At 46.3% G+C, this 23,094-nt stretch overlaps 1 protein-coding gene across 1 annotated transcript in view; it reads left to right on the forward strand.

Annotated features, from left to right (window-relative positions):
* The window catches only part of LOC139276947 (MICOS complex subunit mic25a-like), a 556,647-nt gene that overhangs the window by 141,328 nt on the left and 392,225 nt on the right, over nucleotides 1-23,094 (forward strand). The window contains exon 7 of the mRNA XM_070894945.1: nucleotides 21,705-21,788. Coding sequence (XP_070751046.1) covers nucleotides 21,705-21,788 — 84 coding nt within the window. The remainder of the gene's footprint in view (nucleotides 1-21,704; nucleotides 21,789-23,094) is intronic.

A 23,094-nucleotide genomic window follows, 5' to 3' on the forward strand; every position in this document is an offset into this window, starting at 1 on the left:
CGCTCAAGTATGACAGAGAGGCGCTGTTGGCACAGATACATGACCTCATCTCTCTCATCTGGAGGGAGGAGAGCATGCCGGGAGATCTCAGAGATGCTGTGATCGTGACCATCTTTAAAAAAGGGGACAAGTCCGACTGCGGCAATTACAGGGGAATTTCCCTGCTATCAGCCACTGGGAAAGTTGTCGCTAGAGTCCTCCTCAACCGTCTTCTCCCTGTGGCCGAGTAGCTCCTCCCGGAATCACAGTGCGGATTTCGTCCCCTACGGGGCACAGCGGACATGATCTTTGCAGTGTGACAGCTGCAGGAAAAATACAGGGAGCAGCACCAGCCCTTATACATGGCCTTTTTTGATCTTACAAAGGTCTTTGACACTGTTAACCGCGAGGATCTATGGAGCGTCCTCCTCCGTTCCAAAAGTTTGTCGACATGCAGGCCGTGATCCTTACCAACGGATCCATTACAGACCCAATCCGCGTCCGGACCGGGGTGAAACAGGGCTGCGTCATCGCTCCAACCCTCTTCTCAATCTTCCTCGCTGCCATGCTCCACCTCACAGTCAACATGTTCCCCGCTGCAGTGGAACTAAACTACGGGACCAGTGGGAAGCTGTTTAACCGTCGCTGTCTCCAGGCCAGATCCAAGATCACCCCAACCTCTGTCGTTGAGCTACAATACATAGGATGGCCTACATTCACACATTCTGAAGCTGAACTCCAGGATATAGTCGACGTATTTAGTGAGGCATACGAAAGCATGGGCTTTACGCAGCCCTGTTTGACCCCAGTCCGGACACGGATTGGGTCTGTAATGGATCCATTGGTAAGGATCACGGCCTGCATGTTGTGGAGTAGGCAAAGGATGTTGACAAACTTTTGGAGGCATCCGAAACGGAGGAGGACGCTCCATAGATCCTCGCGGTTGACAGTGTCAAAGACCTTTGTAAGGTCGAAAAAGGCCATGTATAAGGACTGGCGCTGCTCCCTGCATTTTTCCTGCAGCTGTCGCGCTGCAAAGATCATGTCCGTTGTGCCCCGTAGGGGACGAAATCCGAACTGTGACTCCGGGAGGAGCTCCTCCGTCACAGGGAGAAGACGGTTGAGGAGGACTCTCGCGACAACTTTCCCAGTGGCTGATAGCAGGGAAATTCTCCTGTAATTGCCGCAGTCGGACTTGTCCCCTTTTTTAAAGATGGTCACGATCACTGCACTGTGTAAGACAAAGGTCCTCCACCAGCCTGTCCTCGCCGTACAGCACTGCCCCCCAGACATCAAGATCCACGGCGTGGCCCTCGACAACGTGGACCATTTCCCATACCCCGGGAGCCTCTTATTAACAAAAGCAGACATTGATGAGATTCAACACCGCCTCCAGTGCGCCAGTGCAGCCTTCGGCCGCCTGAGGAAAAGAGTGTTCATAGACCAGGACCTCAAATCTACCACCAAGCTCATGGTCTACAGGGCTAGATTAATACCCATCCTCCTATATGGCTCAGAGACATGGACCATGAATTATCGACACCTCAAGTCGCTGGAGATATATCACCAACTTTGTCTCTGCAAGATCCAACAAATCCACTGGGAGGACAGGTGCAGCAATATCAGCGTCCTCATCCAGGCTAACATCCCCAGCATTGAAGCACTGACCACACTCGATACAGCTCCGCTGGGCAGGCCACTTAATTCGCATGCCAGACACGAGACTCCCAAAGCAAGTGCTCTATGCGGAGCTCCTTCACGGCAAACGAGCCAAAGGTGGGCAGCGGAAACGTTACAAGAACACCCTCAAAGCCTCCCTGATAAAGTGCGACATCCCCACCGACACCTGGGAGTCCCTGGCCAAAGACCACCCTAAGTGGAGAAAGTGCATCCGGGAGGGCGCTGAGCACTTCGAGTCTCAACGCCGAGAGCATGCAGAAATCAAGCGCAGACAGCGGAAAGAGCATGCGGCAAATCAGTCCCACCCACCCCTTCCCTCAACGACTATCTGTCCCACCTGTGACAAAGTCTGTGGCTCTCGTATTGGACTGTTCAGCCACCAAAGAACTCACTTCAGGAGTGGAAGCAAGTCTCCCTCGATTGATGATGATGATGTATAAAATTATGAGGGGCCTAGACAGAGTGGATAGGAAGATCCTATTTCCCTTAACAGAGGGGTCAACAACCAGGGGAAAAAGGTTTAAAGTAATTGGTAGGAGGTTTAGAGAGGGTTTGAAAGTAAATGTCTTCATCCAGAGGGTGGTGGTGGTCTGGAACTCACTTCCTGAAAGGATATTAGAGGCAGAAACCCTCATCACATTTAAAAAATACTTGGATGTGCACTTGAATTGCCACAACCTACAGGGCTACTGACCAAGAGCTGGAAAGTGGGATTAGTTTAGATAGCTGACACGATGGGCCGAAATGGCCTCCTTCCGTGCCATAAATTTCTATGATTCTATTCCCTGGGGTCACTCGGACCGTTTGTAACTCCCCTGCTGCCTCTCTGGCCGAGATCCACCAACTCCACTCGCAACAGGAGTTCGAACCTGATCCATGTGGTTGTGTTCCACATGGGAGTGAATTTACCAACAAAATAACTGGAATGTGCAGATGGTTGTTCATCTTCATTCATAGCGTGAGTGTCAATGTGCAGGTGGCAATTCTGATTTTTCTGTTGCTGCATACTGTCATTGTTCTTCACAGAGAGCGTGCTGTGTGTATTATCAAAAGGGTTTGCCGTCTCTTTAAATTCATTAATCTGGCGGGATTTGCACTTCATTTACTGTACCCCAAATTGTATTTAAGTTTCAGAAGAATACCGTACGTGACTAATGTACATTTGATTCGGAATTATTTATTTCTGAGCAGCTCTCATTTCACGCCTCACCGAGCTGAATGTGATATTAGTATAAAATTTTTAGCGCAAGCTGCCTCATCATCGGTGGAAATTCACTCAATGAAGCATGAAGCTGTAAAACTTTATGTGAAATGAATGGCAACATGACTGGCGTGCAAATGAAGATAAACTCCTATATCTGCAAAATATACAGGTGTATAGTAGCTCTGAAACTCTTGCAGGTTTTCTTTATCATTCGCCAATCCTATTGTATTGTCAGCCGTGGCTCAGTGCTCAAGGACCAGAATGAAGGCCACGGTTTCGATCTCGGGTCTGTGTTGAGTTAATTAATCTAAGCCCGGGCAGCTGTTGGCCCTCAGCACCTCTGGCTCAGCTGTGATTATTTCCTGTCTCGTGGTTAAATGGCCTGTTACTCACTGATCCCTCTAGTTTTGTTTGGCCCTGCGGGGCTCCTTTAAGGGATGCGCGGGCCATTCAAAATATATCACATGCACGTTTTTAGCATTGATAGCCGGCAGTGCGGGTTCCCTGGAGTGCTGAGCGGCCACACAGCTTACAGGAAACATTGCTGTTACTATCCTCTTACATTTAGAAGGCAACACATCAAGGGGGCAAAATTGGACTCCTGTGCGTCTGCCGTTAGTGCCTCCGGGGGCCGCTAACGGGGCACAAATGGGTTTGCGAGAGGGGAGGACGCTATTGGCTCCCGCAAAATTGTGCGGGAGTTAGCAGAGGCGCAAAACCGGCAGCGCCCTGCTTCCTCTGGTAGCATCTCGGACCACTGTAGCGGCGATGACCATGCGCAGCGGCTGGTTTTTGCCCTGCAGTGGCCTGTTTTTTCCTTGTGGGCTAAATTGGGCAGCGCCCCGTGAGACTGCTAAGGGTAATGTCAGTGCCAGCCTCGCAGGTCGCGAACTGGGCCCCGCAGTCCGCTCGTGGGGCGAAATTTGAAGGGGAGGTGCGCGCCACCATCTTTTTCTCCCGGCTTTCCATTCTTTGTTCCACGGAGTCCGTGCCGCAATGGTGCAGCCCGGCACTCCACTTCTGTGCCGGGCTGCGGCCACAGCACCCCGCATCCCCGATGGCGCGAAGAGGCCCCTCGTCCCACTGCAGAGCTCGCAGCATGCCCTCCACTTTAATGGAAGGGGAGGGCCCTGTGCTTGCATCAGCATTACACGGAGAGGCTGCATAGTGCTGCAACATTCGCGCAATTACCATCCCAGTACCGCCCCCGAGAGGAAGTGGAGCACCCGACATTATGCTCCATTTCCTCGCGGGAGCCAGGGCAGGACTTCCGTGCCGGTCACAGGAAGTCCCGCCTCATCTCGGTTACTGCCCCCAACTGAGGCGATACCGAATTTCAACCCCCCCAAGACTCCCAACAAAACAACCGTACAGTATTATGAAACCTGTGTCTAATCATTTGGGCCCTTGTGGTCAGGTGTTCATTTATAACGATAGCATTTGGAACTATTAAGCCCTGAGATCTGATTTAATTCAGCATCTTTGCCACTGTAAATTGCATTGTGTGTCTGGAAACCCAGATTTCACCCCCCAATCTCGGGCATATGTCCTCCATTTCTACCTACAAACTAGTGGTTGTACTCCCGACCAAACTCTTATCCCATCCCCTGGACCTTCACTGACCTGATCTATTTTCCATTACTTTGTTTCGACTGCCCCCATCTCTAAAAATAGTTTGCAAACACATTTGTTTGTGCTTGTGCATGTTATGCTTGTACACAAAGCACCCGATGTTACAGCTCGTTCAGTGCGCATATCTATATTTCTAAAAAGCAGCATAAACGTGGTCAACGTCATTGGGTCCATTCATGCAATGAATTCCTGAGTGTAGATATCTGCAGCGCTATAACTGCAACCAATGTTGTTATGTATGCAACATCTTGTAACCAGCATTTCTAATGCTACCAGAGGGGCGCATCTGTTGGAGTCCCAAGGGATCCCAGCATGCCTTGGGAGCACTGCATATAAGCAGGCCTCCCATGCTGTGCGAGCACTCTGGAGTCAGAATAAAGAGACTAAGGTCACACTTACTCAAGTCTACAGTACTCAGTCACATTGCTTTATTTGAAGCATAACAAATGTGAAGGACTGTTGACCCTGGGAAATTTTTAAACTTAATTTGTAACTGTAGTTTCTCTGTTAATGTTGAGAAACAACTGGAATTCAGAGGCTATGTCAGAAGAGTTCAGTACTCACTGATCAGGCAGTATAACTTGGGTTGCCAGTCCTTCATTAGCCTACACAGGTACCGGTTTAAACCCATGCAACGTGCAATAATTACAGGTATGCTCTTGGATTATGTCAATTGTAATTGTTACTAAAATTATTGTCAAGATCAGATTCACTTCAATGCCATCACTCAATTGTTTTTTCTCACGTTTTGCATATGCAGGAAAATTCCTCTCCTACCCCAAAACTAGTCCAGGAAATCACATTGGCACCTGATTTATGTTATAAATCACTCTTCTTCATTCAGAGAGTTGTTAACCTGTGGAATTTCCTGTCGCAGAGAGTTGTTGATGCCAGTTCATTGGACATATTCAAGAGGGAGTTAGATATGGCCCTTACGGCTAAAGGGGATCAAGGGGTATGGAGAGAAAGCAGGAAAGGGGTACTGAGGTGAATGATCAGCCATGATCTTATTGAGTGGTGGTGCAGGCTCGAAGGGCCGAATGGTCTACTCCTGCACCTATTTTCTATGTTTCTATAAGCAATGTTCCCTTTAAATTTTTTTGTGTGCGCGGCCCCTTTAATGGGCTTTTGCATGGATTTTGTATTTAAAAGCAGGTGCGCCGGCTGCATGGCCGCTCGGCTTAAAGGGAACATTGGTTACAGGGTATCTACCTCTTGTATGTGGTGATCTCCGCCTCAGCCTGGACCAGATCCTGCTCCCACTTAAAGGTATGCAGTGAATCAGCGTTCACCGCACAAGCCGGCAGCCTGTTAGAGGGGGAAAACAACCATCTAACTTCCAACCTAGTTCTGCCCTTACATAACTTACAAGTGTGACCCCCTGGTCCTCCCTAACCTATTTAATCAAAATAATTGGTCGACATAACAACAACAACAACTTGTATTTATATAGCGCCTTTAACGTAGTGAAACGTCCCAAGGCGCTTCACAGCAGTATTATGAGATAAAACATTTGATACCAAGCTGCACAAGTAGAAATTAGGGCAGGTGACCAAAAACTTGGTCAGAGAGCTAGGTTTTAAGGAGCATTTTGAAGGAGGAAAGAGAGGTAGGGAGGCAGAGTGGTTTAGGCAGGGAGTTCCAGAGCTTGGCGCCTAGGCAATAAAAGGCACGGCCACCGATGGTTGAGTGATTATAATCAGGGATGCTCAAGAGGGCAGAATTAGAGGAGTGCAGATATCTCGGGTGGCGGGGGGTGCGGTGGTTGTGGGGCTAGAGGAAATTACAGAGATGGGGAGGGATTTGAAACTACGATCTAGTTTATTTTATAAATCTCGATCAAATCACCCCTAAGTCTATGCTTCACTAAATAATAGAGACCCAGTTTGTTTAGCCTATCTGGGTGATTAAGGAGTTTTAAACTGAGAATTAATCTTGTGACTCTCCTCTGCACCTTTTCAATATCCCCCACCATATGAGGAGACCAAACCTGGGCACAGTATTCTAACTGAATTCTAACCAAGGTCATGTACAAGGACAAAATGAAATGCTTTACTTTGTAATGAATTAGCCTGTGAAAAGACCCTCGAACCCTGTTCTCTTTCTTTAGCTGTAGCTTCACGCTATTGGTCATGGACCATTGTTTTAAGTTTCTTGAAATACTAGATGGCATCTTTCTTCATGATTGACTGAAAAAGATTATAATGGAAAGTTAAATCCGACTTCTCTGTCATGAAGCTTTCAGCGTGTCTGTGTTTACTGTGTTATTGTGCGCAAATGGGTACGTGCTCAGGGAAGAGCCAGTGAGGAAAAACAAGGGGGAGAAGCAGAGTGTCATTGTTATTTGCAGCACTCAGCGAACATCCTAGAGGGCAGGCTTCACTCATTGAGTTATATAAATTACCTTGCATATCCCTCCTTACCTTGTGCTTTAAGTCCAATCTCATTCTTAGACAATAAAGCTGTTGCCACTCTAGAGGCTTAAATAAGTGAGTGGATAAAAATTCAGAGATAAACAAATTTAAACCTGGTGGTGTTGGAGGTGGTGGGGTCGCGGGGAGGTAGGGGGGAGGGGATGGTGGCGGTTGGTGGGGGAGAAAGAGAAGAGAAGGGCAGGTACTGTAATGGAAGGGTTTTTTCAATACTTTGGCCGAGCTGCTGTTTAAATGTCAGTGATTTGATTGCGGCTTTGCTCAGGGGGATAAGCCTGAACAAAATGAGGTTTTAGGTAAAACGGTGAAGAAAATGTGGAATTCCAGAGAGCGTGAATCTCTTCAGCCCTTGGAGACCTGCCGCAGAATATTTTAACCTAAATGAATTGATGGGAGTACAGCGAGGAAATGTTCTGTTTGTCCATATTCATCTTCCAAAGTAATTTTCAGGATTAGAAATTTGCATAAAATCACATCTGCGCAGGTTATTTGGTAGAAATTTTATTTTATTTTGTTAGCTGCAATGGGAATTGGGTCATCAGAGATTCTAACTCCTGTTCAATTTCACCGTTTGCCTTGTCAAAGCAACAACCACTAATGTGTTTTTTGGGAGTGGGGGGGGGGGGGGGAATTAAGAACAATGAATATTTTGATTGTACTTGTTTTTCCTGCAGCCTAAATATTTACATTTTTGAACCTCTGGATGTGAATACCTTCTTGAGAATTTATGCTTCTTTGAAGGTTATCATTTATGTTAAATTATTGGACTCTTCTTTGAATGTTCAATCAGAAAAGTTTAATTGAACATAGAAATAAGAATCACTTTTCATGCTCAAGTCCCAAGCTGAAGCCTTAGACAAGTGTCCAAATGCAGTACAGGTTGAACATCCCTTATCTGGAACCCTCGGGACCTGGCCTATTCCGGATAAGGGATTTTTCTGGACGAGGGGTGGTCACGTTAAATTGGATGGTACAGGTACTGAGCAAGGGGATATTGGGGCTGGCTGGCTTGGGGCTGGGAGTGCGGCAGAGAGATCATGGTTGGCAGGTGAGGGGGGGGGGGCGGCAAGCGACGGTGGATCGCAGAGTCAGGATAGCGATTGCGGGAGTCGGCAGCAAGGAAGAACTTCAATTTGTTTATGTTGGAGTTCTGCGCATGTGCCACCCGGTGGCCGGGAATGATTCCGGTCGAGGGGTGGTTCCAGATAAGGGAGTTCCGGATAAGGGAAGTTCAACCTGTATGTTGAATGAAGCATCACACTCAGTAGATTAAACCCAACAATTGGTATCACCTACCCAGTACGACCTGACATAACTCATATTCTCTCCTCTTATTAACCTTGTTGGTTCCCTATACCCATTTCACCTAGGTTTCTGAGTTTAAAAATTCCTTTTTTCATTACTTGTGTTCAGTGTTTCATGTCCACCTAGGACAGATGATAAAACATCTGAACTCTGCATTACAACAGTGACTACACTCCAAAAATACTTCATTGGCTGTAAAGCGCTTTGAGACGTCCGGTGGTTGTGAAAGGCGCTATATAAATGCAAGTCATTTTTCTTTTCTCTTTTATGCGAGCGGTGCACTTTTTCTCATTGTTGAGCCAGTAACTAATTATTTCTGGAGTTTTCACATGAACCAGAAACATCAACAAAATTGAAAACTTTAATAAATCCGCAGCTACTCTCAAGAAAAAGGAACAATGGGTGGGGTGGCAAGGGAAAGAGCCTAGCAAGAGAAGGTGTGAAGGTGCATTGAGTCTCTTAAGGTTACTTGCTATATTTTCCAATTCCTCAGTGGACTTGATTTGATAGAGGTGTTTAAAATCATGAAGGGTTTAGATTGAATAAATAAAGAGAAATGTTTCCAATGGCTGAAGGGTCGATAACCAGAGGGCACAGATTTAAGGTGATTGGGAAAGAACCAGAGGTGACATGAGGAAAAACCTTTTTACGCAACGAGCGGTTAGGATTTGGAATGCACTGCCTGATAGGGTGGTGGATACAGATTCAATAGTAGCCTTCAAAAGGGAATTGGATAAATACTTGAAGGAGAAAAAATTGCAGGGCTATGGGGAAAGAGCAGGGGAGTGGGACTAACTGGATTGCTCTTCGAAAGAGCTGACACAGACACGATGGGCTGAATGGCCTCCTCTGAGGTGTAGTATTCTATGACACTTGGTCACAGAGGACACATAGACGAGGAATGCTATTCAGCCCACCCACCCAGAAATAACCTACAGCCTCGCAATGAAACAGCTCAATTTCTTGTGATTCAAGGGAATTTTGCCTCCAATTTCACCAGAGGTCGATTCCATTGTTGAATTAGGAGAGAATATGGGTTATGTCAGGAATCATATATACCAAATTTGTCTTTCCTCAGTTTGAGCCCAGACTCCTTTGTCCTACTGCCACTTTGTGCTCTGGATTTATCTTTTCTATACCGTTTACTACCCTACTAGCAGATCTTCCATGGTAGTGCTCACAGAGGATACGCTGTTTTATAAGAATGAGGCATGATACCGGCATTATTCTCCTGCTGAGGTGCGTGTAATGTGACCGGTACCTTTAAGGCCACAAGCTTTCGTTGTTTCAGTTGGGCATATGCTGAGGTCAGTTGAAAACCAATCATTGCTCTGTATTTTGGCAGAAGTGACGCACAAGAGGCCCGAGTTGGAGGAACGCAGTATTCTCGGAGGGCTGTAACGCTGGAGGAGGTTACGCCTCATTGCTCAGCCACCTGGTGTAGGATTCAGCGTTAAGATTTAAATACAAAAACGCTTTGCCAGGCAAACAGATGGATGAATTACAACCATGAGCAATCTCTCTAAGGTTTCACACACGCCTTCATTATAAAGAAGGTGACTGAGCTTTCGTTGCAACAGCTACAGGTTGTAACCGGGTGATGATGCACAAATGTTCGGCTTTTGAGTGTCATGTTTGATAGAACAGGAGTAAGTATGCTTGAAATCTAGCTGTGGTTTTGGGATCGTATGTACATAGTTTAACCTTGGTGAAGAATCATGGCCCAGAATTTCCTGGAAAGTTTTGGCTTAACAACGGCGTAAGTGCGGCATTATTGTGTTTACTTTTCGATATGAAATTTGCTGTAACTGATCAACACCAATTGTAAGTTGAAACATGCGCAGATTTCCTGAACCGTTCTGCCACCTCCGAGATACTGCTGCCGAAACCCTCTGCCGCTTATTTAAACAGCTCCGCCACCATGCACATGTCCAGCTCATGCCCCCAAATCTACATACAGTACCGTCCAAAGTCAGCTTAACTGAGATTTCTGGAGTTTGATAGCAATTTTCTTCGCCAATGTTTTGGGGGGAGGTTTTCTTCCTGAGACCTGTGCTATCCTTAACCAAAGTGCTATCAGCCTCTGTGCTCCCAATACGTTTTATAACTCCGCCCCCCCGCCTCCCCGCAACGTGTTCAGAAGGCCATCCCAATGGGCATATATACCACTGTCCTGCATTAAAATAGAAGAGGAGCAGCAGAGGCAAGGGGCTCTGAAAGTGAGACGCCTTGGAAGAAGGCAGTAGCCCACTCACTATTACCCCTATTGGTGGCAGTGCAGCTGGGCTTGTTTTATCCCTGTTTTTATGGGCCCAAGTTTCGGGCCACGCCACCTACCTGTAAATCCGGTGCTGGGGTGGGCCCCGCCCGAAGTCTTGGGCCCGGCCGGGCCCTGCCCGTTCAGCCTCCCCTCTCCCTCTCCCTCCCTTCTCCTCCTCCCTCCCTTCTCTCCCTCCCTCCCTCCCTCCCTTCTCTCTCTCCCTCCCTCCCTCCCTCCCTTCTCCCTCCTCCCTCCCCCTCTCTCCCCCTGCCCCACCCTCTCTCCTCCCCCCATCTCCCTCTCCCCCTCTCTCCCCCTGCACCCCCTCTCTCCCACCCCCCCTCCATTCCCCTCCCTCCCCCCTCTCTTCCACCCCCCTCCACTCCCCTCCCTCCCCCCTCTCTCCCACCCCCCTCTACTCCACTCCCTCCACCCACCCTCCACTCCCCTCCTCCTCCCCCCCTCCACCCCCTCCCCACCCCCTCCCCTCGCTGTCAGAAACACAGACACTGACAGACAGAGAGTGAGAGAGACACACACAGACAGACAGAGAGATAGAGACACTGATAGAGACACACTGTGGGTGGGGGGGAGGGGGAGGGGGAGGTGGGGGGGGGGCGTCCCAGCACGCTGTTGGAGGGCTCCCGGTGCTGCAGTCGGTAAGTAGAAAATGTTTTATTTATTGATTTTTTAAAATGTTTTAAAATTTTTAATTAATTTTTTTTGATTGATTTATTGGTTGATTTATTGATGTATTTATCATTTATTATTGATGATGGCTCTTTATTTGTAAAACTGGAGTGTTTAATGTTTGTAAACTTCCCTTTAAACCCCCCCCCCCATTCCCTACGCCTGATTTGTAACCTACGCCTGATTTTCTAAGTGTAGACAAGGTTTTTCTGAGCGTACAAAAATCTACACGTACTCCATTCTAAGTTAGTTTGGAGTATGTTTTCACTGCCTAAACTTTCAAAACGGGCGTAAGTGGCCGGACACGCCCCCTTTTGAAAAAAAAATTCTGTTCCAAACTGAAACTGTTCTAACTGACTAGAACTGGAGCAAACTAAATGCCGAGAATTGCAATTTCGAAAATACTCCATTCTAAACCAGTTGCTCCAAAAAAACAGGAGCAACTCAGGCCGAAACTTTGCCCCTATGTTCTGGCGTAGGTGCCTGTTACTGGCCTCCGTCCCATTTGGGTATGGTAGCATAGTGGTTGTGTTACTGGACTAGTAATCCAGAGGGCTGGACTAATGACCATGGCAGCTCAGTTATTTAAATTGTTAATTAAATAAAAATCTGGAATGCAACGATTCAAGAAGGCGGCTCATCACCACCATCTCAAGAGCAATTAGGGATGGGCAATAAATGCTGGCTTTGCAACATCCCATGAACGAATAAAATAAAAAATGAGCTCCACAGGAAATTTCAACATAAGTTCCCGATTAGTGGTATAATTTGCGCAAGTGCCATCTAGGAAATTCAGGGCCTGTGGAACTGCTCCCTTCCCTCACTCTTTTCCTTCCTCCTATAATCTACAGGCTTTTAAAACTAAGGTTTCATTTAGCTGTCTGTCGTAAAAAAAATGTAAAACGTTAAGAGCGTACATCAAAGACAATTACTACAAATTAAGACACTCAACAGAGATGAGGAGAAATTTCTTCTCTGAGGGTTGTAAATCTGTGGAATTTGCTGCCTCAGAGAGCTGTGGCAGCTGGGACATTGAATAAATTTAAGACAGAAATAGATGGTTTCTTAAACGATAAGGGGTTATGGGGAGCGGGCGGGGAAGTGGAGCTGAGTCCATGATCAAATCAACCATGATCTTATTGAATGGCGGAGCAGGCTCGAGGGGCCATATGGCCTACTGTTCCAATTTCTTATGTTCTTATGTTATAGGGGTACAGTTTTACATCAAAGTTCTTGTTTTGGGGGCGGTGGGCGGCAGGGGTCAAGACAGGAAAGAATTACAATAGGGAGTGGTTAAAGCGAATAGCATAGATGCATTTAAGTGACGGTTAGTTAAGCATATGTGAGAGAAGGGAATAGAGGATTATGCTGATAGTTAGATGAGGAAAGACGGGCGGAGGCTCGAGTGGTGCATAAACGCCGGCATGGACTGGTTGGGCCGAATGGCCTGTTTCTGTGTTGTATATCCTATGTAATCCGACATAATAGAAAGCACTTAGAATGTTAAGATTATATTATAGCATGTCAGCCATGGCTCAATTGATAGCATTTTTGTCTCTGAGTCAAAAGGTTGTGGGTTCATGTCCCACTCCAGAGACTTGAGCACAAAAATCTAGGCTGACATTCCCAGTGCAGTACTGAGAGGGTGCTGCACTGTTGGAGGGTGCCGTCTTTCGAATGACACATTCATAAAACCAAAGCCCCATCTGTTTTCTCAAGTGGACGTATAAAATCCCATGGCACTATTTCGAAGAAGAACAGCGGAGTTATCCCTGGTGTCCTGTCCAATATTTATCCCTTAATCAACATCACTAAAACAGATTATCTGATCATTATCACATTGCTGTGCGCAAATTAGCTGCCGTGATTTCTACATTACAACAGTGACTACAATTCTGAATGCAAGTCTTTTTATACTGAAGAAGTCTTTCAACAAGAAATCTGAAGTTGAGTTGAACTTTTTCTCACAATCTTCTGGTGTAAGTGCTTGGGATGGATCTTGGCACTTTTCTTTTTTTAATTCATTTTACACAACAAACCCAATCAAATAACTTGTTTACATTTCAAGTATATTTGATTATCTTGTCATTAAGTGTTTTGGATTATTCAGGCAACAAATTATATGTTGTTGTCATGCTGGTTCTTATGTCAATCAAACTCACCCAGACTAGCGAGAACAGTCAGTTTAGTATTCACTGAGGAGGACACAAACAACCTTCCGGATATAAAAGGGTTCGGAGGGTCTAGTAAGGAGGAGGAACTGAGGGAAATCCTTATTAGTCGGGAAATTGTGTTGGGGAAATTGATGGGATTGAAGGCCGATAAATCCCCAGGGCCTGATGGACTGCATCCCAGAGTACTTAAGGAGGTGGCCTTGGAAATAGTGGATGCATTGACAGTCATTTTCCAACATTCCATTGACTCTGGATCAGTTCCTATCGAGTGGAGGGTAGCCAATGTAACCCCACTTTTTAAAAAAGGAGGGAGAGAGAAAACAGGGAATTATAGACCGGTCAGCCTGACATCGGTAGTGGGTAAAATGATGGAATCAATTATTAAGGATGTCATAGCAGTGCATTTGGAAAGAGGTAATATGATAGGTCCAAGTCAGCATGGATTTGTGAAAGGGAAATCATGCTTGACAAATCTTCTGGAATTTTTTGAGGATGTTTCCAGTAGAGTGGAAAAGGGAGAACCAGTTGATGTGGTATATTTGGACTTTCAGAAGGCTTTCGACAAGGTCCCACACAAGAGATTAATGTGCAAAGTTAAAGCACATGGGATTGGGGGTAGTGTGCTGACATGGATTGAGAACTGGTTGTCAGACAGGAAGCAAATAGTAGGAGTAAATGGGGACTTTTCAGAATGGCAGGCAGTGACTAGTGGGGTACCTCAAGGTTCTGTGCTGGGGCCTCAGCTGTTTACACTGTACATTAATGATTTAGACGAGGGGATTAAATGTAGTATCTCCAAATTTGCGGATGACACTAAGTTGGGTGGCAGTGTGAGCTGCGAGGAGGATGCTATGAGGCTGCAGAGCGACTTGGATAGGTTAGGTGAGTGGGCAAATGCATGGCAGATGAAGTATAATGTGGATAAATGTGAGGTTATCCACTTTGGTGGTAAAAACAGAGAGACAGACTATTATCTGAATGGTGACAGATTAGGAAAAGGGGAGGTGCAAAGAGACCTGGGTGTCATGGTACATCAGTCATTGAAGGTTGGCATGCAGGTACAGCAGGCGGTTAAGAAAGCAAATGGCATGTTGGCCTTCATAGCGAGGGGATTTGAGTACAGGGGCAGGGAGGTGTTGCTACAATTGTACAGGGCCTTGGTGAGGCCACACCTGGAGTATTGTGTACAGTTTTGGTCTCCTAACCTGAGGAAGGACATTCTTGCTATTGAGGGAGTGCAGCGAAGGTTCACCAGACTGATTCCCGGGATGGCGGGACTGACTTATCAAGAAAGACTGGATCAACTGGGCTTGTATTCACTGGAGTGCAGAAGAATGAGAGGGGACCTGATAGAAACGTTTAAAATTCTGACGGGGTTAGACAGGTTAGATGCAGGAAGAATGTTCCCAATGTTGGGGAAGTCCAGAACCAGGGGACACAGTCTAAGGATAAGGGGGAAGCCATTTAGGACCGAGATGAGGAGGAATTTCTTCACCCAAAGAGTGGTGAACCTGTGGAATTCTCTACCACAGAAAGTTGTTGAGGCCAATTCACTAAATATATTCAAAAAGGAGTTAGATGAAGTCCTTACTACTAGGGGAATCAAGGGGTATGGTGAGAAAGCAGGAATGGGGTACTGAAGTTGCATGTTCAGCCATGAACTCATTGAATGGCGGTGCAGGCTCGAAGGACCGAATGGCCTACTCCTGCACCTATTTTCTATGTTTCTATGTTTCTATGTGAGGGCAAGGAATGCTGGGATTGAAAGGCCCATCTACATCGCTTAAATCTTCGTATTCTCCCTTCATACTTTTTTTTTATTTGTGTGTTTTTCTCCCAGTTGTCCTGGAGATGCTCACTCTTGTTTGGGTATGGTTCTACAACTACTCTTAATACCTCAGCAAAGTGCTGAAACAATGATTGTCATCAAGCTGTCCCTCTGTGAGGGGCATTATGGCTGAGCCCAATTTTGTCCTTGCCTAATGCCCTCACTTTGAAGGAGTAATTTGATGGTAATGAAGAGCAGAAATCCTTGCTGATTTTTTTCCTTACCCCCACCCCAACCCTCTCTCCCGTCGCATTTTCTCCAGCCAAGGCCATTTGTAGCAACTCCTATTGTTGAGCTGGCTGAGATCAACTAACGCATTAAAGAATGGAGATTAGGTACATAGGAACAAGAGTAGGCTATTTAACCTCTCGAGCCTGTTCCGCCATTCAATGAGATTGTGGCTGCTCTGCGACCTAACTCCATATACCCACCTTTGCCCCATATCCCTTAATACTTCTTGTTAACAAAAATCTTATAAATCTCAGATTTAAAATTAACAATTGATTGGCATCAATTGCCATTTGAGGAAGCATGTTCCAAACTTCTACCACCCTTTGTGTGTAAAAGTGTTTCCAAATTTCACTCCTGAACGGTCTGGCTCTAATTTTTAGACTATGCCCCCTAGTCCTAGACTCCCCAACCAGTGGAAATAGTTTCTGTCTATTTACACTATCTGTTCCCCTTAATATCTTGAAAACTTTGATCAAATCATCCCTTAACCTACTAAATTTCAGGGACTACAACCCAAGTTTGTGTAATCTCTCTTCGTAATTGAACCCCTGGAGTCCGAGTAGCAAGTGGGCAAACCTATGCTGCACTTCCCTCCAAGGCCAATCTATCCTGTGGTGCACAGAACCGCTCACAGTACTCCAGGTGTGGAACTGTTCAGGTACAAGTCACGCCTGACCGTTAAAATGGATCCCCAGTGTGATGATTGAACCTAGGGTCTTCCTGGTCTGCATGTCACAATACCACAGGAGTCAACACCCTTACTAACCCCTTGGAAGAGTTCAGTGTTTAATTAAACTGCCAGGACTACTCTGATGGTCCACTTAAATGAAAGAAAAGAAAGACTTGGATTTATATAACGCCATTCTCGACCACCGGACATCTCAAAGCGCTTTACAGCAAATTAAGTACTTTTTGAAATGTAGTCACTGTTGTAATGTGGGGAACGCGGCAGCCAATTTGCATACAAGCAAGCTCCCACAAACAGCAATGTGATAATGATTAGACAATTTATTTTTTTGTTATGTTGATTGAGGGATAAATATTTGCCCAGGACACCGGGGATAACTCTCCTGTCTCATTCGAAAGACGGCAACTCCGACAGTGCATCATCATCATCATAGGCGGTCCCATGAACGAGGATGACATGCTTCCACGAGTTCACAGGTGTTTCGATGAAGGACCCGATGTTCCAGTCCTGAACTCCAGTTGAGGGGGTGGAAGATGCCTGTGCGTGAATTTTTGCACACCAACCACCATACGGGCTTGACAGAGCTTAGGCCTTTATCCAGTGGCAAGAATTAACCAAGACGACTGGAGACCTGCTCTGCTGCACGGACCTAGTGCGCACACATATCGCAGTGTGGGCTGGCCCGTGCTGCCCCTGGGCTCTCGACCCTCATCTGTCGCGCCTCCGCCACGATCTCTCACCGCTCCTGTGCCATAAACATTCACTGCATCTCGCCACAAACACTCACTGCTCATCTGCCCCGATCTTCCCACTCCTCTGTACCTGGGCCCTGCCGATGTTCCTGCCCACGCTCCAAAACGGCGACCAGGATTTTGATGACGTCACCCAATCGCCCATCTCAAAATCGTTGCACACTTGGTCCGGCAGTGCAGCGCTCCCTCAGCACTACACTGGAGTGTGAATTTAGATTTTTTGTGCTCAAGTCCCTGGAGTGGGACTTGAACCCCACAACCTTCTGACTCAGAGGCGAGAGAATGCGACCCACTGAGCCACACCAAGTCTGAATGGTGGAGTTTGTTTAGAGACTGACAGTTTTGATAAAGGGAATCACATAGCATTTGCTAATGGAGGTTTCCTAATGATACAATTAGGCAGTGACAGGCGATTATTTGCATGTTTTTATTGAAGGTTTTAGCAGATCAGGAACCGTTCAGGCATAAGTCACACCCAAGCGTTAAAATGGATCCCAGTGTAATAAACACTCATTATTGCCATCAGATTCATGCACGAGCCATGCACTTCATGGTTTTAATACTTTTCAATTTGATTTCAGCCGATGTCTATAATTCTCTTGACTTTACAACAATCATACTGACGCAGAACAACAAAATCAAATAAAGCAGAGGTTTGGAGTGGATGGGAGTGGTTATAATTCTTTGCAGCCAAACACAACTTTTAGTCTTGTAGTTAAGGCCCCCCCCCCCCCCCCCCCCCCCAACGATTTAAGCCTAACGTACTGTGGAACATTGGTAGCTATTACCATAGCAGATAATGGGGCAGAAATTCCGGCCTCCCGGGTCCGTACTGAGTGTTTACAGACCCGGGAAGGCATCACAAAAGCCAGTTTTCAGCGCATAATACGCATGCGCTGTAAACCGGCTTTTCTGATCTACCAAGCTGGAGCTTGACAGATCTTCTGTATCTCGGGAACGGGGACATTTACACAGGCAAGATTGCGGTATTTAGCCATATCTTGCCCAGCAAATGTCTTCAAAACTCTTGCACCTGATAAAAGCAGGTGTGAGTTTTAAAATACACAAAAACATTTTAAAATAAAATTAGAAAACACATTTTATTGTTAAAAACCCTCCCCACTATGCTAAGTTTATTTTAAAACATTATTTTAAAAAACTTTTTTTTAAATTGGAAAAGTATATTTTTTAAAGACATAAATAACTAATTTAAATTAATAAAAATATGTTTTGTATTTTTTCTTTTTTATTATTGGTTTTGAGTGTTTTGGGGGTTGTTTCTCATTCATCATAATGGGAACTCCCTTCTTTGTTTTATCAATTGAAATCACAGTGCTGTGGGTCTGAAGTCACATATCGGCCAGACCGGGTAAGGATGGCAAATTTCCTTCCCTGAAGGACATTAGTGAATCAGACATCATGGTCATCATATCATGATACTTGCTTTTTATTCCAGCTTTACTTAATTAATTGAATTAAAATTTCCCAGCTGCTGTGGTGGGATTTGAGCTCTTGTCTCTGGATTGTTAGTCCAGGCCTCTGGATTACTAGGCCAGTAACAGAAATACAATGCTACCATTCCCTTCAAATCATTACTTGGCTTCCCCATTAGCCTTGTGGTCAAGGGGACTGTCCGGTTAGTACTGAGCCAGATCAGCAGTTAGAACACTGCAACTTGTCTCAGTGTCCCTGGACCAGGGTGAAGGAAAAGATCAAGCTGGGGGGTCATTATCCAATTACCTGTGCCTATGTGTGTGGACTGCTGGTGAAAGTCGGTCCTTGCTTATCGCTGATGGCCTCTGCTTTCAAATAACCTATCAGTACTCACTGTCTGGGCCCACTCATAAAGAATGTTCGCTTGGGTGAGATCCAGGAGGCATGCAGGTACCTATGTAACCATATCCCAGTAAGTTAACAGCATAGACTGGAATTCAAAACTGTATGGGTTAGGTAAACCGGGCAGTGCCCATATTCATAGGCTATTGGAGAGGCCAAGTTTTACGGGAACTGTAGCATAGTGGCTATGTTACTGAACTAGTAATCCAGTGGCCTGGACTAATAAGAACAGAAGAAATAGGAGCAGGAGTAGGCCATTTGACCCCTCGAGCCTGCTCTGCCATTTAATAAAATCATGGCTGATCTGGTCATGGACTCAGCTGCCTGTTCCCCATAACCTTTTATTCCCTTATCGCTCAAAAATCTGTCTATCTCCTCTATAAATATATTCAATGGGCCCCAAGTTTCGGGTGAAGCTGCTCCAATTTTCTTGGAACAACTAGTTTAGTTTGGAGTATCTTAGAAATCGCAATTCTCGGCACTTAGTTTGCTCCAGTTCTAGTGAGTTAGTTTAGGTTCATTTTAGTTGAGGTATTTTTTTTCAAAAGTGGGTGTGTCCAGCCACTTAGGCCTGTTTTGCAAGTTTCGGCAGTGAAAACTTACTCCAAACTAACTTAGAATGGAGTAAGTGTCCACTTTTGTAAGTTCTGAAAAACCTTACCTGGAGTTAAGTTTAGTGCAGGCACAGCCAGAAACGGGGGCGGGTGAGAAGCATTAAACACAAAGGAAACATCAACATCACACTGGGTGGGGGGAGGTGGAGGGGTTGGGGGTGGGAGGGGGAGGGAAGTTAGAGGATTTCCATAAACAGCTTCACAACAACATTAAAGAAGCAAAGTACATTTAAAGCACCAAGCACTAAACGAAGCACAAAAAGTAATAAGCAGATAATTAATAAAAAGTAGAAGGAACCCTGCACCTAAAGCACCAAGACCAAAGTAATAAGCAACCAATCAATAAAAAATAAAAAAATAGAAGTCCTACCTTTATGTGAAGGGAAAGTGTCTCTGTCAGTCTCTCTCTCTCTCTCTTTCTCTCTCTCTATCTGACAGTGAGGAGTGGGGGGGGGAACGGTGGGTGGATGTGGGGGGGGCTGGGGGTGTGTGTGTGCATGTGTGTGGCGGGGGGTGAGTGGGGGGGAGCGGGTGGGTGTGTGAGTGGGGAGGGGGTGTGTGGTGGGGCGGGTGGGTGTGTGAGTGGGGTGGGGGGCTGAGTGGGGGGGGGGGCGCTGAACACGGGGGTGGGGTGGTGTGGGGGGGCTGATCGCGGGGGAGGGGGGGAGGCTGGACGGAGGCACCCCTGCTCTCTCCTCCGGCCCTTCGATCATTTCAAGTGCCCCCCAACCCACGCTCCTCCATCCCTTGCCACGCTCCTCCATCCCTTGCCACGCCTCTCCATCCCTTGCCTGCCATGCCCCTCCATTCCTTGCCACGCCCCTCCATCCCTTGCCATGCTTCTCCCCCACCGATCACCTCCCCAGTGCCCCCTTCCCACACTCCTCCATCCCTCCCCGGTACCCAAAGACAGACTGGGGGAAAACCGCCCTGCTGAGCCATTGCTCAGGTGCGCATGCTCCAACGCGCCTGCGCAACGCTGCCGGCACTCAGAAGAACGCTGATCCCTAGCCCTGCCCCCCTGCTGGCTGCGATCGGCTTGCTCCGAAAAGGTGAGGTGCAGCGAGACCTAGGTGTCATCAGTCACTGAAAGTTGGCATGCAGGTACAGCAGGCGGTGAAGAAGGCAAATGGTATGTTGGCATTCATAGCAAGGGGATTTGAGTAGAGGAGCAGGGAAATCTTACTGCAGTTGTACAGGGCCTTGGTGAGGCACCACGTGGAATATTGTGTTCAGTTTTGGTCTCCTAATCTGAGGAAGGACGTTCTTGCTATTGAGGGAGTACAGCAAAGGTTCACCAGACTGATTCCAGGGATGGCTGGACTGACAGATGAGGAGAGACTGGATCAACTGGGCCTTTATACACTGGAGTTTGGAAGGATGAGAGGGGATCTCATAGAACATAGAAACATATAAGATCCTGATGGGACTGGACAGGTTAGATGTGGGAAGAATGTTCCCGATGTTGGGGAGGTCCAGAATCAGGATAAGGGGCAAGCCATTTAGGACTGAGATGAGGAGAAACTTCTTCACTCAGAGAGTTGTTAACCTGTGGAATTCCCTGCCGCAGAGAGTTGTTGATGCCAGTTCATTGGAGATATTCAAGAGGGAGTTAGATATGGCCCTTACGGCTAAAGGGATCAAGGGGTATGGAGAGAAAGCAGGAAAGGGGTACTGAGGGAATGATCAGCCATGATCTTATTGAATGGTGGTGCAGGCTCGAAGGGCCGAATGGCCTACTCCTGCACCTATTTTCTATGTTTCTATGTTTCTATGTAAAGTTTCTGCCATTTCTCTGATCCTCTGATCCCCCATTACGATTCGGAGACATGAGTTCAAATCCCACCATGGCAGCTGGGGAATTTAAATTCAGTTAATTAAGTAAATCTGGAATCTAGTAGCAGTAATGGTGACCATGAAACTACCAGATTGTTGTAAAAACCCATCTGGTTCACTAATGCCCTTTAGGGAAGAAAATCTGCCGTCCTTACCCGGTCTGGCCTATATGTAACTCCAGGCCCACAGCAATGTGGTTGATTCTCAACTGCCCTCTGAAATAGCCGAGCGAGCCACTCAGTTGTACCAACCGCTACAAAGAAGTAACTCCCTCCCCAACAACATTGTGAACACCAATGAACTAGCAGTTCAAAAAGGTTCACCACCACCTTTTCAAGGGCAATTAGGGATGGGCAATAAATGCTCGTCTTGCCGGCGACGCCATCCCATGAACGAATAAAACAAAAGTGGCAGCCCCTCCAGCAGAGGAAGGGAGGAGAGACGATAAGACAAAAAGAAAAAGGATTACAAAATCTGCATCTTACTTTGTCAGGACTTGGAGTGGGAGGGAGACTACTACACAAAATGTATTATAACTTGCTGTATCCCATTTTATTTTCCAGGCCAGCCAACTGGAAAAGAAGGAAGGAGATCTTCAGCGACTTGAAGCTTTCTATAAAGAGCAGTTGCAAATTATTGAACAGAAGGTCAGGATGAAAGTATTAATTTATGGGTGACTGAATTTCTGCGTTGAATTGTTGGCTGTAATTGGTTGTCTCTATTAAAGGAAACCCAGGCATCGAGCGTATTATCAAAAGGGTGTATAATGCAGTGAGATTATCATCGATTCCTTGTACGAGCATTGTGTAGAATGCTCTTGAACAGGAAATCAATAGGGCTCCTTGTAATGTTCCTCTGTACAGGAGTTTTCATTTTAATAGCATTATAATAATATGCACTGGCCAGACCTCACCAGCACCAACTTTCTGAGAATTATTTTTGAAACGTGCCAATCCGGCCCTTTATAGCTGAGGTATGAGAATTCAAGATGGCTCCTGGGCTGGCAGCTCCTTACTGAGCTGTTCTTCTCTTCATTGAACCACAGAATGGTTACAGCACGGAAGAAGGCCATTTGGCCCGTCAAGCCCGTGCTGGCTCTCTGCAAGAGCACCTCAGCTAGTCCCACTCCCCTGCCCTTTCGCCATCGCCCTGCAATTTTTTTTCTTTGAGTTACTTATCCAACTCCCTTTAGAAAGCAGTGATTGAGTCTGCCTCCACCACCCTTTCAGGCAGTGCATTCCAGATCTTAACCCCTCATGCTTTTGAACACCTCCTATCAAATCTCCTTTCAATCTTCTCTGCTCCAAGGAGAACAGCCCCAACTTCTCTGGTCTATTCATGTAATTGAAGTCCCTTATCCCTGGAATCATTCTTGTAAATCTTTTCTGCACCCTCTCCAAGGCCTTCGGTGCCCAGAATTGGACACAATACTCCAGTTGAGGCCGATATTTTAAATAGATTCATCATAATTTCTACACTTTTGTACTCTGTACCTCTATATCTAGGATCCCGTATGTTTTTTCAACCTGCCCTGCCACCGTCAGCGATTTGTGCACATGTACCCCTCGGTCTCTCTGTTCGTGCACCCCCTTTAGGATTATACCTGTTAGTTTATATTTCATATCCTGATTCTTTCTACTAAAATGTATCACTTCACACTTCTCTGCATTAAATTTCATCTGCAATGTGTCTGCTCATTCCAACAGCCTGTCCCTGTCCTCTTGAAGTCTATCACTATCCTCCTCACTGTTCACTATACTCCCAAGTTTTGTGTCATCTGCAAATTTTGAAATTGTGTCTGGTACACCCACATCCAAATCATTAATATATATCAAGAAAAACAGTGGTCTTAATACCGATCCCTGGGGATCACCACTGTATATCTTCCTCCAGTCCGAAAAACAACCGTTCACCACTACTCTGTTTCCTGTCACTTAGCCAATTTCATATCCA

Source organism: Pristiophorus japonicus, chromosome 12 (assembly GCF_044704955.1).
Source record: "Pristiophorus japonicus isolate sPriJap1 chromosome 12, sPriJap1.hap1, whole genome shotgun sequence".
In the NCBI taxonomy this organism is placed as follows: domain Eukaryota; kingdom Metazoa; phylum Chordata; class Chondrichthyes; family Pristiophoridae; genus Pristiophorus; species Pristiophorus japonicus.